Genomic DNA, 20,320 nt, shown 5'->3' with positions numbered 1-20,320 from the left:
TCTGGGTTCAAGCCTGTGAGTCGTCTCACTTAAAGCTTTGCAGATATTGAGTGGATAACCCAGATGGCAGGTGCCCAAGCAAGTGAGACACTTGGAATATGAATCCTGAAAGAGAGCACTCAGCTGCACAGTGTTCATAAAAAGGGCAAACGGCTAACTGGGAACACTTCAAAACAATACAAACTTGCTCTCTTTTTTTCATGGTGCCAAAAAAATTACAGTAATGTTTATTTCATTGGTTTAGCTGCAATTCAGCATTACCTGAAGACTGACGCCATTGGCCCAAATTTTAGCATTCCGATACCGCAGGCTAAAAAAAAATATCAAGTACTAGAATCGTTGATTAAAACAGAAAATCATGACATAATAGCAGAAATGTAAATTTGGCAGTAGCTGAGTTAGGATTGGCAATTAAGTCTTCCTTTCAAGTTATAAAACTTTCAGAAGGGATAGGAAGGAATTAGGGAATAAATTAGAGACAATGGCCTGGATTTTGCAGTAAAAGTAACGGTGAGGCTATCGGCGTTATTAAGGAGCAACTTCCGGCAACCGCACATGCGCAGTTAAACATGGAAATCAGGAAGTTGCTGTCCAATTTGCCCTGCTCCTCCATAAGCTTTGCTACACTGGTATCTCAGCATTCAAACATATTAAGGACGTGAAGTTGCGGTACTTCCACTAGATACCACTAAACACGCCAGAAAAAGTTAGGGCATGTCCATTCAAGTGTAAGTGAATTTTTAATGCTGTGATCAGTCTTAATTACGGCCAAACAACCTCTCTGGTACTGAAAATTTACTTTTACAAGTGTGGAGTCTCATTCCTTCAGATTTTAATTATTGTTGGAAATTTATAAAAAATTTAATTTTTTAACTTTTTGTCTCATCTCTTTCCTTTTCTTCCTGTACATTGAATTAAATATTCTAACTTACACTTCCTGGTTTAGACTCTGCGTGTCTCACTAAAGATTCTTCAATCTGATTGGTTGAGGGACACAATGTTCACACAGGTCCAGATGCCCTGTAGAGGGCGCCATGCTGCTTTGATGACTCCAAATCAGTTTAAAAGTCCACAGAAATTCTATGGGCAAGTGTAAGCATAATGAATGGTGAGCGCGTTGGTTTGCTGCTGACCACAAAATCTCGGCCAGTATCATAGCACTGGGGTATAAGGATTTATGTAGATGTGGTCCACACAGAATCCCTTTAGATTAAGCTGAGATATAACAAGTGGGAAATTACTGGGAGTATATTATAAATGGCAAAACAGTGGGAAAGAAATAAAAGGATGAATTTTGTAGACAAGTGAGATAGGTGTGTACTAACAGAGTCATAGTTATTGAAGATTTTAATGATTCAAAAATAGACGGGGATAGAAAAGAAAGAACTTTCATTCATCTAGCACCTCAGGACGTCCCAAAGTACTTTTGAAGTGTTGTCACAGTTGTAATGTAGGAAACACGGCAGCTAATTTGCACACAGCAAGCCCCCCACAAACAGCACTGTGATAATGACCAGATAATCTATTTTAGTGACGTTGGTGGAGGGATAATTATTGGCCCGGACACTGGGGTGAACTCCCCTAGCTTCGACTTCTCTGGGAAAATGGTAGGCAAATTATTTGTGCTATGGAAGGGGAGGTTTTTTGCAGTTTGTTCAGGACTATTTTCTCAAACAATATATTGCCAATCCAAAAATGAAGGAAGCACTTCTTAACCTGGTTCTTGGTAATAAAGTGGAACAAGTAGGCGACCTAAAAGTAAGTAAATATTTGAGAAACAGTGACCCCAATCTAATTGGGTTCAGTGTAATAGGAAAGGAAAAAGAGAAGTCGAGGGCAAGGGTACTTGTTTGGAAAAACGTAAATTATAGCGAGATTTAAAAAAACGATCTTGCCCAGATTAAATGGAAGGAAAAGTTGGCAAATAGAACCATAGATCTGCAATGGAAAATATTTAAATAGGAGATGGAAAGGGTACAAATGTACAATGATGAGGAAAAAAATGGAGTGAATTAGATTCTATGGGTAAATGGGGAGATTAGGTTAAACTTGGAATTTATAGTAAAAATTAATACTTAACGGGGCAGTTAATAAAAAGAAAGCCATGCGACAATCTGGATTTAAGGGTTGAGGGACCAAATATCAACATTTCCGTATGCTAACAAATGAACAGGTATGGCAAATTGTGAAAAGCATTGTGTAAAACTGAAGGAGCAATAGATGGGCTAGAGGATAGGTGGCAGGTGCAGTGTAGAAAAATATGAAGTAATACATTTTTGAAAATAAAATAGCCTTTTATTTAAGCTGGATTATATTAGTTACAAAGATATTGGATATTCTCTTAATTTATATTATCCCTTGATTATCACTTTCTTTTTCAGAACTTCTGTATCAGACGCACCTAGCAGGAAAACAAAGCAGGAATATCTTCAGTGTATCCCAGTCGTTATCATTCACCAGTCACAACTCCCATCCTGCTGTGGGTTTTAAAGCTCATTTGATCCATCTGATCGGGAATCTTTGTTATAACAACAGTGAAAACCAAGATAAGGTGAGAATTTTTAACTTGGTTATTTTGTTTATAGAAAAATGACTTTTCAGTGTTGCGGAATTACGCTGGCGACATTGGCTTCAGATCTGAAGAGGAAAAGTGCAGCATTCATTTTATTCTTCAAGAGCTGCAAATTGTTGTACCAGTCGCCTAAAAGCTGTACTGTAAATTTACAAAAGTAGCGTGATCTGAACCATAGTGTTTTATACTGTAAACTTTTATTTTCTAATTAAAATATGCAGTGCTACTGGAAATAGTTTTAATTTTGAAGTGTTGAAGCAGTATAGATAAGAGGATCAAACCCTTTGAATAAATCAGAACTGCCAATTATGAAAAGAACTTGGCTATTCTAGAAGTTAACCAGAATTGCTCACCTCCCAACAGGACATTAGCGTCCCTTCAATGCTGGTGACTTAAAAACCCATTGTCAAGATAGTTTTAAAGCTGTGATTTTTCAGGTAAATGGTCGCAATGATACTGACCAATACAGAACAGGAAAGTGCTAGGTTCAAGCCTCAGTCTGTGTTGAGTTAGTTGATCATAGTTCAGATGCTACAATTGGCTTTAGTGCCGCTGAGAGTAAGGAGAGAAAAACTAACCCAGGATTCCTATTCCTAATTGCTATCCAGTGACTTTTACCAGAAAATGAATGTCAAGAGGACAGGATAGACCTAGTCTGTGATGCCCTACACAGTTGACTAGCCCGCTAAACTCACTGTCTGTCTAGCTTCATGTCAAGAATGGCCACTTAAGTGACAATTGGTGGGAGGGGCTGATGGTGCCATTGAACTGAGAGTTGGCAAGAGTCAGTACCTTCAGGATAAGGTTGGAGAAAATGGATGTGAATAAAATTACTATATTCAAAATAATTCAATTGAAAATACTGTGTTGGCCATTACAGTTTAGCACTAGACTGAAGAGTTTTCAATTACAAGATGAACTAATTAATGGCCCTGAATTTGCGGTCAGAATGACGGCGAACTGGCAGTGTTCGCCGTCAATCCGCCATTGAAACTGACTCAACTTCGGGATTTGGCACAAGCGCATGCGGAAATCCCGAAGTTGCAGTCTGTCAATGACAGCTCCTAAACTGGCTGTGCTGTGCCCCCACCACAGAGCCAGCAATCGGTGAAATCTCGTAAATCATTGAAACTGACAAACATCGGCTCTTCCACAGTAAGTACCCACTAAATGTTAGACTCAAAGGGATTAGATGTAACTGGGGTTTTAACAGCATATGTTCGTATTGACTGCTAAACAAAGGTTAAGGGGCTGGAAAACTGACTTTAATTCTACAGTGTGAAATTTGTCCATTTTAATAAAAATAACTTTTTTTTAAAGAAATATGCCTTATCCCCATGGGAGAACCCCAATCTTTCTTTTGCTCTCTCTAACTATTTTAAAAAGTTAGACTTTGAACAGCTTACTCACTTCCTTGTTCGCTGTCTGTGAGAATTCTGCTTTTTGATTGGCTGCTTAGACTGATTGTTGATGTCACAATAGCTCGAACAAGGGGATCCCCATTAAGTTCCATTGAATTAAATCGTAGGTCGGAAAACCCAACGTTCTTGACACAGGGATTGTGAGATCCTTGTGCGGAGTATACTTCGGGGACAACAGCGAACGCCTTCGCTTCGCTGCTGACTGCAAATTCCAGGTCAGTGTGTTCCCAACATTCATAAGGAAGCAAACTATATGTAGTGTTACATTGCTAACCAGTAGTGGGTTGATAATAAACGTAATTGAGTAATACCACCAATCTACCTGTCGCAGATGCATCTGTCCATGACAGCATTGGTAGCAGTGACCACCACACAGTCCTTGTGGAGACGAAGTCCCCTCTTCACACTGAGGACACCCTTCATTGTGTTGTGTGGCACTATAACCGTGCTAAATGAAATAGATTCAGAACAGATCTAGCAACTCAAAACTGGGCATCCATGAGGTGCTGTGGGCCATCAGCAACAGCGGAATTGTATTCCACCACAATCTGTAACCTTATGGCCCGGCATATCCCTCACTCCAGCATTACCATCAAGCCAGGGGACCAACCCTGATTCAATAAGGACTGTAGAAGAGCATGCCAGGAGCAGCACCAGGCGTACCTAAAAATGAGGTTCCAACCTGGGGAAGCTGTAACACAGGACTACATGCATGCTAAACAGTGGAAGCAGCATGCTATAGACCGAGCTAAGCGATCCCACAACCAACGGATCAGATCAAAGCTCTGTAGTCCTGCCACATCCAGTCGCAAATGGTGGTGGACAATTAAACAACTAACTGGAGGAGACTCCATGAACATCCCCATCCTCAATGATGGTGGAGCCCAGCACATGAGTGCAAAAGACGAGGCTGAAGTGTTTGCAACCGTCTTCAGCCAGAAGTGCTGAGTGAATGATCCATATCGGCCTCCTCCTGAGGTCCCCACCATCACAGAAGTCAATTTGATTCACTCCATGTGATATCAAGAAACGGCTGAGCGCACTGGATACAGCAAAAGCTATGGGCCCCGACAACATTCTGGCTGTCGTGCTGAAAATTTGTGCTCCAGAACTAGCCGCGCCGCTTGCAAAACTGTTCCAGTACAGCTACAACATTGGCATCTACCCGACATTGTGGAAAACTACCCAGGTATGTCCTGTCCACAAAAAACAGGACAACTCTCATCCGAGCTCACCGATGTTCAGTTTGGGTTCAGCCAGGAGCACTTGGCTCCAGACCTCGTTACAGCGTTGGTCCAAACATGGACAACGGAGCTGAATTCCAGAGGTGAGGTGAGAGTGACTGCCCTTGACATCAAGGCAACATTTGACTGAGTGTGGCATCAAGGAGCTCTGGTAAAATTGAAGTCAATGGGAATCGGGGGGGGGAAAAACTCTCCACTGGCTGGAGTCATATCTAGCACAAAGGAAGATGGTTGTGATTGTTGGATGTCAATCATCTCAGCCCCAGGACATTACTGCAGGAGTTTCTCAAGGCAGTGTCTTGGGCCCAACCATCTTCAACTGCTTCATCAATGACCTTCCTTCCATCATAAGGTCAGATGTGGGGATGTTCTCTGCTGATTGCAGTGTTCAGTTCCATTCGCAACTCCTCGGCTGATGAAGCAGTCCATGCTCACTTGCAGCAAGACCTGGATGACATTCAGGCTTGGGCTGATAAGTGGCAGGTAACATTCGCGCCACACAAGTGCCAGGCAATGACTATCTTCAACAAGAGAGCGTCTAACCACCGCCCCTTGACATTCAATGGCTTTACCATTGCGGAGTCCCCCAACATCACCATCCTGGGGGTCACCATTGACCAGAAACTTAACTGGACCAGCCACATAAATACTGTGGAGAAACCTATTTTGATTGCCCTCCAATTAATAGAATCATCATTGCTATAAATCTAAAGCACTGTTTCCAACCCCACAAAACAAGTGTCGTTTCCCCACTAAACAAATGTAGTGTTTGCAGCTGAGGGCTGTAGCAGTACACTTTTTTGACCCAAGGGTTATAGTAGTGACCAAAATTGTGTTTCTAATGTCTCGAAGAACATTGTCATACAGTAATCCTGAATTGCAATAGTTTCTGAAAAATTGTTTTTAACATGGAGAATATAACTCAACAAAAATGAAACTTAAAATCGGAAAATGTTTTCAGTCGGGGCAAGTTTTTGCTTGTACATTCTCGCATCAGGCAACAATTTTCTATTGGCCACTGATCTCACTCACTGAAGAATACTACGCTCTGATTTCTCGTTAATGAACAATTATAAAACTCACTTTTGCTGAATTGATGGCTCATCTGCCAGTCGTATTTTGCTTCAGGGATGTAACAAAAGGTATTCTGGCACATCCTGTCCTCTGGCAAAGTTCACGTTATATGTGGCTTCCTCTCAATTAAAATGTAGAGACATTGGGTAGGTGTTGCTTCTGGAAAATAAGGCTGCAGCCTGGGGCAGAAAAACTCCCAACCTCAGTTCGGCTGTGGTGTTGTCACAAGTGGATTGTTTTCTTTGGTACCAGACAGATTTGTGCAACTGTAATTGGAATGAGATTTCCACTGGATGTTAAAACTACCAGTCCAGGTGTCTTTGTTTTACACGCACTATTGCCTTTTGACATTTGAAAGATATGCGTATTGTCCTGTGAAAGGTGATAGAATGGTTGGTGTTGTGATACCATGAATAGTGCAATTTGTTTGAGGTCACTGTCACTGGGACTCTGGGTCCTGTTTATGCTGATTGGATGGGGGTGGGGGGTGGTGCGGGGGCTGTGGTGGGGCTTCATAAAATGAAACTGGAATGAAAAGCAGCAAGATGGAAAGAGCACCAGGAATAAGAAAGAAAGAGACATACGTTTATATAGCGCCTTTCACGACCTCGGGACATCACCAAGCGCTTTACAGACAATATTTTTGAAGTTTTTTTTTATTCGCTTATGGGATCTGGGCGTCGCTGGCAAGGCCAGCATTTATTGCCCATCCCTAGTTGTCCTTGAGAAGGTGGTGGTGAACCGCTGCAGTCTGTATGGTGAAGGTACTCCCACAGTGCTGTTAGGTAGGGAGTTCCAGGATTTTGGCCCAGCGACAATGAAAGAACGGCGATATACTTCTAAGCCAGGGTGGTGTGTGACTTGGAGGGGAACTTGGAGGTGGTGGTGTTCCCATGCGCCTGCTGCCCTTGTCCTTCTAGGTGGAAGAGGCCGCAGGTTTGGGAGGTGCTGCCGAAGAAGCCTTGGCGAGTTGCTTCAGTGCATCTTGTAGATGGTACACACTGCAGCCACGGTACGCTGGTGGTGGAGGGAGTGAATATTTATGGTGGTGGATGGGGTGCTAATCTTGCGGGCTGCTTTGTCCTGGATGGTGTCGAGCTTCTTGAGTGTTGTTGGAGCTGCACTCATCCAGGCAAGTGGAGAGTATTCCATCACACTCCTTACTTGTGCCTTGTAGATGGTGGAAAGGCTTTGGGGAGTCGGGAGGTGAGACACTCTCCGCAGAATACCTAGCCTCTGACCTGCTCTTGTTGCCAGAGTATTTATGTGGCTGGTCCAGTTAAGTTTCTGGTCAATGGTGACCCCTAGGATGTTGATGGTGGGGGATTTGGCAATGGTAATGCCGTTGAATGTCAAGGGGAGGTGGGTAGACTCTCGCTTTTTGGAGATAGTCATTACCTGCCACTTATAGCCCAAGCCTGAATGTCGTCCAGGTCTTGTTGCATGCGGGCATGGACTGCTTCATTATCTGAGGAGTTGTGAATGGCGCTGAACACTGCAGTCATCAGCGAACATCCCCATTTCTGACCTTATCTTGGAGGGAAGGTCATTGATGAAGCAGCTGAAGATAGTTGGGCCTAGGACACTGCCCCGAGGAACTCGTGCAGCGATGTCCTGGGGCTGTGATGATCGAAGGTCAATCACTACAACCATCTTCCTTTGTGCTAGGTATGACTCCAGCCAATGGAGCGTTTTCCCCCTGATTCCCATTGACTTCAGTTTTACTAGGGCTCCTTGATGTCAAGGGCAGTCACTCTCACCTCGCCTCTGGAATTCAGCTCCTTTGTCCGTGTTTGAACCAAGGCTGTAATGAGGTTGGGAGCAGAGTGGTCTTGGCGGAACCCAAACTGGGCATCAGTGAGCAGGTTATTGGTGAGTAAGTGCTGCTTGATGACACTGTCGGTGACACCTTCCATCACTTTGCTCATGATCGAGAGTAGATTGATGGGGTGGTAATTGGCCGACTTGGATTTGACCTAGGCAATTTTCCACATTGTTGGATAGATGCCAGTGTTGTAGCTGTACTGGAACAGCTTGGCTAGAAGCGCAGCTAGTTCTGGAGCACAAGTCTTCACGATAGCCGGGATGTTGTCGGGGCCCATAGCCTTTGGTGTATCCAGTGCGCTCAGCCATTTCTTGATATCACGTGGAGTGAATCGAATTGGCTGAAGACTGGCTTCTGTGATGGTGGGGACCTCAGGAGGAGGCCGATATGGATCATCCACTCAGCACTTCTGGCTGAAGATGGTTGTAAACGTTTCAGACTTGTCTTTTGCACTCACATGCTGGGCTCCACCATCATTGAGGATGGGGATGCTCATGGAGCCTCCTCCTCCTATTAGTTGTTTAATGGTCCACCACCATTCGCGACTGGATGTGGCAGGACTGCAGAGCTTTGATCTGATCCGTTGGTTGTGGGATCGCTTAGCTCTGTCTATAGCATGCTGCTTCTGCTGTTTAGCATGTAGTCCTGTGTTGCAGCTTCCCCAGGTTGGCACCAGGCATGCTCTTTTACACTCCTCATTGAATCAGTGTTGGTCCCCTGGCTTGATGGTAATGCTAGAGTGAGGGATATGCCGGGCCATGAGGTTACAGATTGTGGTGGAATGCAATTCTGCTGCTGATGGCCCACAGCACCTCATGGATGCCCAGTTTTGAGCTGCTAGATCTGTTCTGAATCTATTTCATTTACCACGGTGGTAGTGCCACACAACACAATGGAGGGTGTCCTCGGTGTGAAGATGGGACTTCGTCTCCACAATGACTGTGTGGTGGTCACTGCTACCATTACTGTCATGAACAGATGCACCTGTTGACACGTAGATTGGTGAGGACAAGGTCAAGTAGGTTTTTCCCTCGTGTTGGTTCTCTCACCATCTGCCGCAGGCCCAGACTGGCAGCTATGTCCTTCAGGAGTCAGCTAGCTCGGTCAGTAGTGGTGCTACCAAGCTACTCTTGGTGATGGACATTGAAGTCCCCCACCCAAAGTACATTCTGTGCCCTTGCTACTCTGTGCTTCTTCCAAGTGGTGTTCAACACGGAGGAGTACTGATTCATCAGCTGAGGGAGGGCGGTAGGTGGTAATCAGCAGGTGGTTTCCTTGCCCATGCTTGACCTGAAGCCATGAGACTTCATGGGGTCCGGAGCCAATGTTGGGACTCCCAGGGCCATTCCTTCCCGACTGTGCCGCCAGCTCTGCGGGGTCTATCCTGCCTGTGGGACAGGACATACCCAGGGATTGGCTGAAAGGTATGATTCTGTGAGTATGACTATGTCAGGCTGTTGCTTGACTAGTCTGTGAGACAGCTCTCCCGATTTTTGGCACAAGTCCCCAGATGTCGGTGAGGAGGACTTTGCAGGGTCGACTGGGCTGGGTGTGCCGTTGTCATGTCCGTAGCCGGTGCCGAGATCGATGCCGGGTGGTCCGTCTGGTTTCATTCTTATGTTTCGTAGCGGTTAGTTACAACTGAGTGACTTGCTAGGCCATTTCAGAGGGCAGTTAAGAGTCAACCACATTGCTGTGGGTCTGGAGTCACATATAAGCCAGATAGGTAAGGACGGCAGATTTCCTTCCCTAAAGGACATTAGTAAAGGACAGACGTTTTTTTTTACAACAATCCGATAGTTTCATGGTTACCATTACTGATACTAGCTTTTTATTCCAGATTTATTTAATTAACCGAATTTAAATTCCCCAGCTGCTGTGGTGGGATTTGAACTCGTGTCTCTGGATCATTAGTCCAGGTCTCTGGATTACTAGCCCAGTGACATTACCACTATGCTACCGTTCCCATGTGGTCACTGTTGTAATGTAGGAAACACAGCAGCCAATTTGCACACAGCACAAAAACAATGTGATGATGAGTTTTAGTGATGTTGAATGAGGGAGAAATATTGGCCAGGACACCGGGGATAACTCCCCTGCTCCTCTTCGAAATAGTGCCATAGGATCTTTGACATCCACCTGAGAGGGCAGACGGGACCTCGGTTTAACGTCTCCTCCGAAAGACGGCACCTCCGACAGTGCAGCACTCCCTCAGCACTGCACTGGAGTGTCAGCCTAGCTTTTTTGTACTCCGGTCTCTGGGAATTGAACCCCCAACCTTCTAACTCAGGTGAGAGTGCTACCAACTGAGCCTGAACTGAGCCTGAAGTGGAGGGGAACTATAGGAAGGCGAGTGTCAAAATAAGCATAAATTAGGAAAATAATGGAGCAGCTAAAAATAAATTAAGTAATAATCAGCGGGCAGGCTTAGCAAGAGGAAGTTGGGGTATATGCAGTGTAATTGTAAGATGCTTCTATATCTGCCACTTTTGACTCAGACTATTGATATTGCACGTGCGGTATAAATCTTATTTAAAAAATCCTTTAGTACAACGTTCTTTGTTCAAACATGTTTTCTGCGTGACTCTGAAGCACAAAATTCTAGGGGGGGGGTTTACTGTGTTTCAAAGAAAATGTTGACAAGATAGAACATGATTCTACTGCAACTCTACATTACATGAACTGTAATTGGAATGAGGTTTGCGCTGGATGCTTGAATTCAGAAATCAAGTTGTCATACATGTGCTAGATTATGAAATTTATGTGGCTGTTTGAACTGGAATCCCTAGTGCAGGGAATTGGAAGTAGAATGATGTGTAATATTTTGAAACAAATTTAAGAGTTTTGAGCAAAGCACTGAGGCTGCGATTTTACTTACCTCAGCGAATCTGTGGCGGGCGATTTCAGTGGAGGGTCGCGGCCCCACTGCTGGCTCCATCCCACTCTGTGAAATGACTTTCCGTTGATGGGCCTTGTTACGCCCGCCCAGTGCGTTTCTTGGGCCAATTAGAGGAAGCGGGTCTGCTGGCGTCATTCATGATGCACCATCAGCCGGTTTCCTTAAAGGGACCATGGCCAAATTTATCTTGACATTTGTGCTGTCGGTGCTCTACAGCGTTGAAGTGCTGCAAACACTGATGAGCACTGCACAGAGGTGCATGGCTGCATCCAGGCTCTCCCATGACTCCCTGCATATGCTTATGGAGGGAGTCACAGCACGCAGGCAGGTCCTCTTCCCTTCCCATGGGTGGAAGAGACCTCCCCAGGAGACCAACACAGCCTGGTTGCACATTGCAGAGGAGGGCACAGGCAGGGATGTGGTCAGGAGGACCTGGGTGCAGTGGTGCAAACGTTTCAATTATCTCAGATCACGAAACGTTAGAACAAAGCCACACTCAACCTCTCATTACATCCCCATCATTCTGCCTTCCCTACCCTACTCCTTACTCGCACCAACTTGCACCACTACCCATCGTTTCAATTATCTCTGTAGATGACGAAACGTTAGAACAAAGCCACACTCAACCTCTCATTACATCCCCATCATTCTGCCTTCCCTACCCTACTCCTTACTCACACCAACTTGCACCGCTACCCATCCCTCTATCTATATTATCACATCCCCATCTCACTAGCCACCCCTCACACTCACCCTCATCCTAATGCTATCATACCAACTAACAACACACAAGGATAGCCCCTTGGGAGTTTTATCCAATGTTTAAGTAAAGTTTGTATTAATGTGCTGACGAACATAAAAATCTTTATTTTCAACACTTTCCAGTCTTGGACAGATTTGTGTGGCCCTTTGGAAGTGGCTTAGTGAGTTGTAGTGAATGGTGAAACGTAAGGGTACACCCCCCCCCCCCCCCCCCCCTGCACTGGTGATGAGTGTGAAAGGAATGGCTTGGGCATTGTAGGGATGCTTTATGGTGCTGGTGTGGGGTGGTGCCAACCTGGCACATCATATGGCAGCCAGGGTGTTCAGTATCAAGTGAAGTAAATTTGGCCATGGTGAGGCCAAACCTGGCCTCCCGGGAAGCAATGTGGTTGGGTGCTGATGCCCTGAGTCCTGTGCAACATCAGGTGATTGTGGAGAAGGTTGTTGGTGTTGCTAGTGTTTGAGCTGATCGTGGTCAGATTCTGAGGACCAAGGTGAGACCGTATAAAGGGCACCCATGTTGATGGAATAGATGGCAGGTGAAGTAGAGATGACAGAAGCATTCTGTCAATGGTGAGCAAGTTCTTCCAATGAGGTGAATGGAAAATGGAAAGCCTACAGAATCTGTGCTGGAAATGGACTGAGAAACAGCTTGTGGCTGAGGAAAGTGATGATCTGTCAGGTGGGAGCTTTTACTGTACATTTGAAGCTGTTGTAATCAGCTGGAGCAATGGCCACTGAACCCCCGCCTCAGGTTGACAGCCGTGGTCCCGAACAGCGTGGTTCCTGTGGCCATTAAGTTAAAGTGAAAAGGTAAGTTAAAAAAGCCTGTTAATGATATGTCAACTAGATGTTAATGAGATTAATTGGGTCACCTGCCACTGCCTGTCGGGTCTGCTCAGTGCTGACAGACCCGACATTGGGAAAGGCGTGTTGACAGCGGGGTCCCGACTCGCTGTGAAAAAAGCACTTTCCCACCCGACCCGCTACTGATCCTGCCCACAGACACCCCCCCCCCCTCCCCCGGAAAATTCGGGCCTGAGTTCAGTTCTAAGTATCAATACCAAAGTTTGTTGTAAGTGGTTAATTTTTTTTAATTTGTTCATGGGATGTGGGCGTCGCTGGCAAAGGCAGCATTTATTGCGCATCGCTCATTGCTCTTGAGAAGGTGGTGGTGAGCCGCCTTGAACTGCTACAATCCATGCTTCTTTGTAGCGGTTTGGTATAACTGAGTGGCTTGCTAGGCCATTTCAGAGGGCAGTTAAGAGTCAACCATATTGCTGTGGGTCTGGAGTCGCATATAGGCCAGACCGGGTAAGGACAGCAGATTCCCTTCCCTAAAAGACGTTAGTGAACCAGATGGGTTTTTAACGACCGTTTCATGGTCACCATTACTGACACTAGCTTTTTATTCCAGATTTATTTAATGAATTGAATTTAAATTCAGTTCAGGAGCGTAGAAATGCATGGAATTTTACATCTGGCTGGAACAGCACAAATGGATACAAAATATACAAAAGAATGAACTGGCTAGATTTCTAAAACAGCTGCCAAAAAAAACGTGCATTTGTGCTTCTCGCATCAGTGTGCATTATTGAGAGAAAAAAATGGATACTGTGTAGGAGAGAAAGAGCAGATAGATTGGAGTGGGGCAGTGAAGCACAAAGGAAAAGTCTTCAGTAGGGTTTTGAAAGAAGGAGGAGAGGAGGGTAAGGAGAACTGTTTAGGGAGTTTGAGGTCAGGAACCTGGTGGCTGCTATAGTGTTGGAGGAATGAGGGATGCAAATGTTGATCTGGGGCTGAAGGAGGTTGCGAGAATTAAAGAAGGTAAGAAGTAGAGCAAAACAAAGAATTTGCATTTTGGATAATGCCTTTCACATCCTCGGGACATTCTAAAGTGCTTCACAGCCAAAAAAGTACTATTGAAGTGTAGTCACTAATATGTAGACAAACATGGACACTGCAAGGGCCCACAAACACAAATAAGATAAATGACCAGATGATCTTGTTTGATGCTGTTGGTTTAGGGATAATTGCTCGCTATCATACCGAGAGAAGTCCCCTCCTCTTCAAAAAGTGCCACCTGACCAGGCAGACGGGGGCTTCCATGTACAGGAAACTTTGGTTTATCCGGAGGTTAAAAGTCCAGAAAGCTCTATCTACCGGCAAAATTCAGGAGCCGTTTCCTATAAGTATTTTTACTTCTCGTTGCTTTTTTTTTCCCCCAGTCAGGCTCTGCAAGGTCTGTAGCTAAGCAACAGCTTCAGCTAGAGACGCTTTTAAGCTGTAGCCGACTGTTTTGAAGCTGTTAGCAACAGGGTTTGTTGATTCACACGGAGCTGAAAATCTCCGTATGTTTCAACATGTCCGGCAGTTTTGATCTAACGGCAACAGCTCGGTCCTGTCGGTGCCGGATATCACAAAGTTTCCTGTAATGTCTCATTTGGAAGACATTGGCCCAGAAATTCGGGTTGGGGGCTTCCCGCGGGTGCAAGCCCCCGATCTGCACTTACCTTGTGCGCCGGCCGTTGAGCTGTGGGCCCCCGTGGAATTCCGATCCGGGGCCTGGCCCAGCTGCCGGCGCGCAGTGCTTGCGTATCCCAGGGGCGCAGTTAGTTTGATGCGTCCCCTGGGATCACGTGGGCCATGGGGAGCCAATCGGAGCAGGGAATGCTCCATTCATAAGTCTGACAGGAAGTGCTGTCAAGACTTATAAATACTACGGCCCCAAAACAACACTGAATCTTCAAATAAATTTTTAAAGAATCTCATTTTTAAAATAAACTATAAATTACATGAAATAACTTTCAAACAATAATTTAAATTTTTGAAAAAAAATATTATTTTCTAACTGGGCTAAAAATAAACTTACCTTGCTTTAAAGTATTTAAAAAAATAATAAACCTGTGGAAAAAATGTTTTAATTTTAATTAATTCACCACTTACCTTGTAAAAAACAGGCCTTACGCCTGCTTTTTACATTTCTAACTTCTGCAGGCTTACCCTCCCGGGAAAACCTGTACAGGTAGACTATCCTTTATCCGAAAACCTCGGGACCAGCCGTGTTTCGGTTTTAGGAAAATTTCGGTTTTCGGAAGGTGCGCGAAAACACTTCGGTTTTCAGAGGTAATTCGGTTTTCGGGAGTGCGGATAAAGGATACACTATCCCTTATCCGAAAATAACGACTATAAATACTGTAGTTACAGGGATAAATACTGTAGTACAGTTTATTTGTAAGGAAAACATTCAGTAAAACTTCAAACATGTACAGGTACAAACTAAGCTAAATACCTGTACATAAACATGCAATAAAGGTACATTACATCTGGCTTGAGGATCTTGGAGAAGATGGTACATCAGTGTTGTCATCATTGTCATCAGGTTGGAGTTGGACATCTGAAGATGGGCCAGGAACAGGATTCTCAAGTGATGAAGCAGCATTACATCTGGCTTGAGGATCTTGGAGAAGAGGGTACATCAGTGTTGGCATCATTGTCATCAGGTTGGAGTTGGACATCTGAAGATGGGCCAGGAACAGGATTCTCAAGTGATGAAGCATGACTACGACAGACGGCCTTTTTAAAGACTTCTTCCAGTGTCATCTGTCTCATTAACATTGGTTTCTGTCTAAGCAGTCTCTCTTTAATTGAGTAAACTTGCATAATCTCTTGCTCACTGATAAATGCACGTTTTTCAAGGCCAGCAATTAACTGATCACACATTGTCACCATATCGTCTATGGGGATTTTGTCACCTGTGTTCACAATGTCATCATCATCATCACTACTGTCCTCATGCTTGTCTTTATTTGACACAATTTCAGCAATTTCCCCATCACTCAACGAATTCACAACAGGTGCATCATTGTCAATGTTCAGCACTTCTTCGATGTCAGCTTCCTCTAACGTATTTACACTTTCGGATGATAAACCTTTGGCGTAAGTGAGGAGGTTTGATATCATCATCTTCTCCTGACTGACAGGAAATCCTTCAAACTCGTCATCTGCAGGTCCATCTTCATGAAACATCGTTGAAGGCCAAAGTCTGTGCCAAGCATTTTTTAATGTTGGTTTGTCAACATCGTTCCAAGCATTAGCAACTGCATAAATGGCATCCTTAACATTGAATTCTTTCAGGAAGCTTTGGATTCCTTCGCCTATGTTGATTGCATCAAGCATAGAGTTCAAAAAAACGTCTTTATACTTGCTCTTCATGGAGCGTAAAATTCCTTGGTCACAAGGCTGTATTAAAGATGTCACATTAGGGGGAAAGTTAATGCCGAAAACATAACTTTTCACAAGAAGTTCAGGAGGGGGATGTGCGGAGCAGTTGTCCAGGAACAATAAAATTTTGCAGTTTTCTTCCAGTCCAACTTGCCTGCAATGAGCTCGTGTCGCTGGTACGAAGTGGTTATTGAACCAGTGAGAAAATATTCCTCTGGTTACCCATGCTTTCCTGCTCGCATAATAATGCACAGGTAAATTGCATACACCTTTCAAACATCTCGGATGTTGGCTTTTTCCAATCACTACCAACTTTAACTTGTGTGTGCCTGCAGCATTGGCACACCCAAGAACAGTCAACCTGTCCTTAGCATCCTTAAAACCTGCTGGTGCACTCTCATCAGCCGTTGCTAATGTTTTTCTAGGAACGTAGCGCCAGAACAGAGCTGTTTTATCAGCATTGTAAATTTGTTCAGGACCGAGGTTTTCATCCGATATTATTTTTGCAAACTCATCTATGTAATTTTCAGCTGCTTCATGATCAGCAGAAGCTTTTTCACCACAGATTTTCAGATATCTTATACCATGACGCTTCTTAAATTTATGCAGCCAACCTTCTGAATATTCACACTCAACTTCAATGTTCAGTTCTTCATGGTATATTCTAGCTTGCTTCATGACCATCAAACCAGTCAGTGGCACACGTTCACCTCTGCGTTGTCGAATCCACTCAATCAGCACACGGTCAAGATCTTCATTTTTTGCCCTATGCAATGTTTTCCTAATTTTCATTAGTTTATGGTCATCACTGTCAATGTAAAATTTCAACAACTTGTCTTTCTGTTTCTTTAAGTCATATACGGTGGTACTTCCCACACCATATTCTTCAGTAAGATGTCGCACAGACACACCACGATCAAGCTTCTGCAATAACTCCACTTTCTGCGATATCGATAATGAGCGACGCTTCCTTCTCTGCTTCTCACTGTTACCCATTGGGGTATCTGCAGCTCTTTTTAGCATTTTCACAAATTGTTAAAAGCCAGCAAATATCTAAGAGAGCAGCAAATATCTCACAGAGCAGCATAACACCTGCGTGGGTCAAGCATCGGCAGCGTCGGGTCATGCTTTGCGCCACTTTCGGCTTTCAGAGGTTTTCTGGTTTCGGATGTGTGGATAAAGGATGGTACACTATCTCTTATCCGAAATTGGGTGGGGTTCGGCGGGGGTGGGGTATGGCTCGGGGGTCGGTGGGGGGTGGGGGTCGGGTTCGGCCGGGGGGGTGGGGGTCGGCGGGGGTCGTGGTCGTGCGCATTGCGGTTTTCAGAAGTCATGCTTTGCTCCACTTTCGGCTTTCAGAGGTTTTCTGGTTTCGGATGTGCGGATAAAGATTTCGGTTTTCAGAAGTGCGGAAAAATGCTACACTATCCCTTATTCGGCTAGGCCTGTAAGTCGTGCGCCACTCTGGTCATGTCGTGCGCACGACTTACGCTGACCGAAAAAACCTTCGGTTTTTAGAGGGTTTCGGTTTTCGGAAGTCCGGATAAAGGGTAGTCTACCTGTATTTAAAAAAAAAACAAAAAAAAAAAAACGAAGTTCAATGCGCACGCACAGCCTCTCCCGCGCACGCGTTCGACCTCTGAACCCCTTCGTTCAGAGCAACGGAAGTGCCGGTTTCCTGCGCAGTGCATGCAGGAAACCGGCACTTCCATTGGGCCTACAGGTGAGTACCCCGTGCGTACTCACCCGTGGAGACCTGAATTTCTGGGCCATTACCTCTGACAGTACTCCATTAAAGAATCTGCCTAGTTTATGTATTCAGAGGTGAGAGTGTTACCGCTGAACCAAGTTGACACATGGAGAAAATTAGAGAACTGGAGATCTTGGGACTGGGGAGGCAGCCATTCTGCGCACGTGGGTGGAACAGGATCAAACTAGGTTGGAACATTATTGAAAATAATGAAAAAGCAAATAAAAACAGTAACTGAGGAAAATTGGTACAAGGTGAAAGTAGAGACGTAGCTGTTAAGGAGAGATGAAAATGTCTGGGGAAAAGTTTGCCAGGAAGTCCGAAGTAGAACCTCTTCGGAGAGATGGAGATGAAAGTCGGCCAATCACAGTGTAGAGGCTATCTTGCTGACTCAAATCTGGAAGATGCCAAAGGTGTATAAGTCCAGGAAGATGCCAAGAGGGGCTCCAAACCTGAGATGCCAGGATGGTCTGAGGCTGTCTGACTGAACAGTGGTCAAAGGCAGATTGGTGGTCAATGATATGAAGCAAATTAGTAGGTGGTGATCGGAGGTTGGAGGTCGTGTGGGGTGGGCGGGCAGTGGGGCGGTGGTGGCTGGAAGGTGGGAATCAATTTGCTTGTGGAAAATACTTCTGCTGCTGAAAGTACACAGTACCATTAACCTTCCTTTCCTCTGCCCCACACAAATGACATGTTTTACTTCGTAACCTAATTGCTTGTATTGGTTATTTTCCCAACTCCTTGGCTTGATTTTCGGGATTTCAATTTCTTATCAGAATTTTGCTAGATTTCTGAATTCAAATCTCCAAACCATATGCAATACATAAAAAAATCTATTATGGGGAATTTGTTGTCTTTACTCCCTTAATTGGGGGTGTGTGGCGGTACCACCGGTTGTCCCTTACATGGATATACATAATTCCCTTTAACTTACCTTACTGTATGTGTCTGTTGCTATACTCAGGCTTCTCTCCTGTACTCTGATGTCATGACATCAGAGCTCGGAACCTTTCAACAGTTGAGCTCGGAACCTGCTGGCAGTTGAGCTCGGAACCTGCTGGCAGTTGAGCTGGGAAGCTTCTAGTTAGTCCTCGTGGAGTCCCCGCTGGGACAAGACCTATACCACGGTGCTCCTACAGTCAGCCATCTTACCTGCCATCTTACCTGATGTAATTAGTCTGTTCCTGTAAATAAACAACTTGTTAATAGTTCGTCGAAGTCAAACTCTCTTATTTAGTGGCGATCTACACGAACCGCTACAGGGGGATATTTGTGCAAAGCTTTTGATCCTTAGATGCTGATTTGTTTGTTTTATTATTGGGACCATTCATTTGGTTTGCTGTTTTTCCTGTGGTATTTTCAGTACAATAGAGCAGTGCAAATCCGACCAACTTGCAAAGCAGTGGCTCATGGCAAGCAACACATTACTTTTGGAAAATTAAAAGATGATGGAAAAACCAACATCATTGTGTGATTGTGGGTATGAAGATCGTTAGCTGTTTGAAATCGGACATCTGATTTAAATTATGCTTAGGGAAAAAATCATCCATTTGTAGCGGGCAAAACAGCCTCTCCTAGTAACGAGGGATGGGATAACTTTGCAAACTTTCCGAAAGGATTAGGTTGTTTGGTGATAGAGGAAGGTCTTCTCTTGTCTACAGTGCAATAACATAGTCCTGATCTATTGCTGTAGTCTGCATTGATTATGCATTAGGTGAGACCTTGGTGGTCATTTCTTAATTTTTTTTTTTGCTGTTGTTGGTCTGCATTCCGAATGTGCATTGTTATTCCTAGGAAGCACAAGGAATGGATGTATAGAAAGTGCATTGTAAAATGAGGGAAATATTAAGAGGGAAGCTCAATTGACTGGGTGCAAAGGGCAGGCTACATTCAAACTTTGTTTAACCAACACCTTTTAACTATGATCTTGTAAAATATTGTCCACAGTCATGGCTAAAGCTCAATTAATGTTAGCAGTTCAGTCTATCATTCTAAAGTGTGAAGGAATATGAATGGATCTTAAATAAACATTTTCAAGCCTAATAAAGTTGTTTTCTCTACCCCAACTCTGAAATTGTTGTGACCCCCTCCAGTCTAGCTTATAGAATATTGTTCCTTGGTAAGTATGGTAAGAATAACTATTTTGCAAAACCTCTGATTTTTGTATTAAGGATTTTTCTTGCTAACCTTCTCTGCTAACCCCTTCTCTTGAAAGCATTGACTCTTAGCTAGAGTATTGATCCATGGTGTTGGTTGCCCTCTACCACCTTGTGCAATGGTCATTATTCATGTGGCAATCTTGACAATGAGTGATAGACTATTTGATTGTTATCTTCACCATGTATTTACACAAGCACACTTCCAGCCGTCATCTCTGGTAAGTGCTCAGGAGCACAAACCATGCTTGATTTTTCCCCCTCCTCATCATGGGTACTGAGGCATGTTGTAGTACCCCATAATTTAAAAATAGATTGTATCCACTGAACCATTGGTATCAGTTCCGCTGTGGAACAATTAGATGATGGCATATGTTGTTGCAGTGAAACTTG

The 20,320-nt window shown here is 44.3% G+C and overlaps 1 protein-coding gene across 1 annotated transcript in view; it reads left to right on the top strand.

Moving 5' to 3' along the window:
- LOC147106099 (ataxin-10-like) overlaps positions 1 to 20,320 on the top strand; it is a 205,430-nt gene that overhangs the window by 4,759 nt on the left and 180,351 nt on the right. Inside the window, exons 3-4 of the mRNA XM_086008863.1 lie at positions 2,382 to 2,551; positions 4,101 to 4,208. Of these exons, the coding sequence (XP_085864989.1) occupies positions 2,382 to 2,551; positions 4,101 to 4,208 (278 nt within the window). The remainder of the gene's footprint in view (positions 1 to 2,381; positions 2,552 to 4,100; positions 4,209 to 20,320) is intronic.

The sequence above is a fragment of the Somniosus microcephalus genome, chromosome 16 (genome assembly GCF_052327205.1).
Source record: "Somniosus microcephalus isolate GS21.2 chromosome 16, FLI_Smic_1.0, whole genome shotgun sequence".
Taxonomy (NCBI): Eukaryota; Metazoa; Chordata; class Chondrichthyes; order Squaliformes; family Somniosidae; genus Somniosus; species Somniosus microcephalus.
The sequence above is the reverse complement of the archived record's forward strand: the minus strand, read 5'-3'. Positions and strand labels throughout refer to the sequence as shown.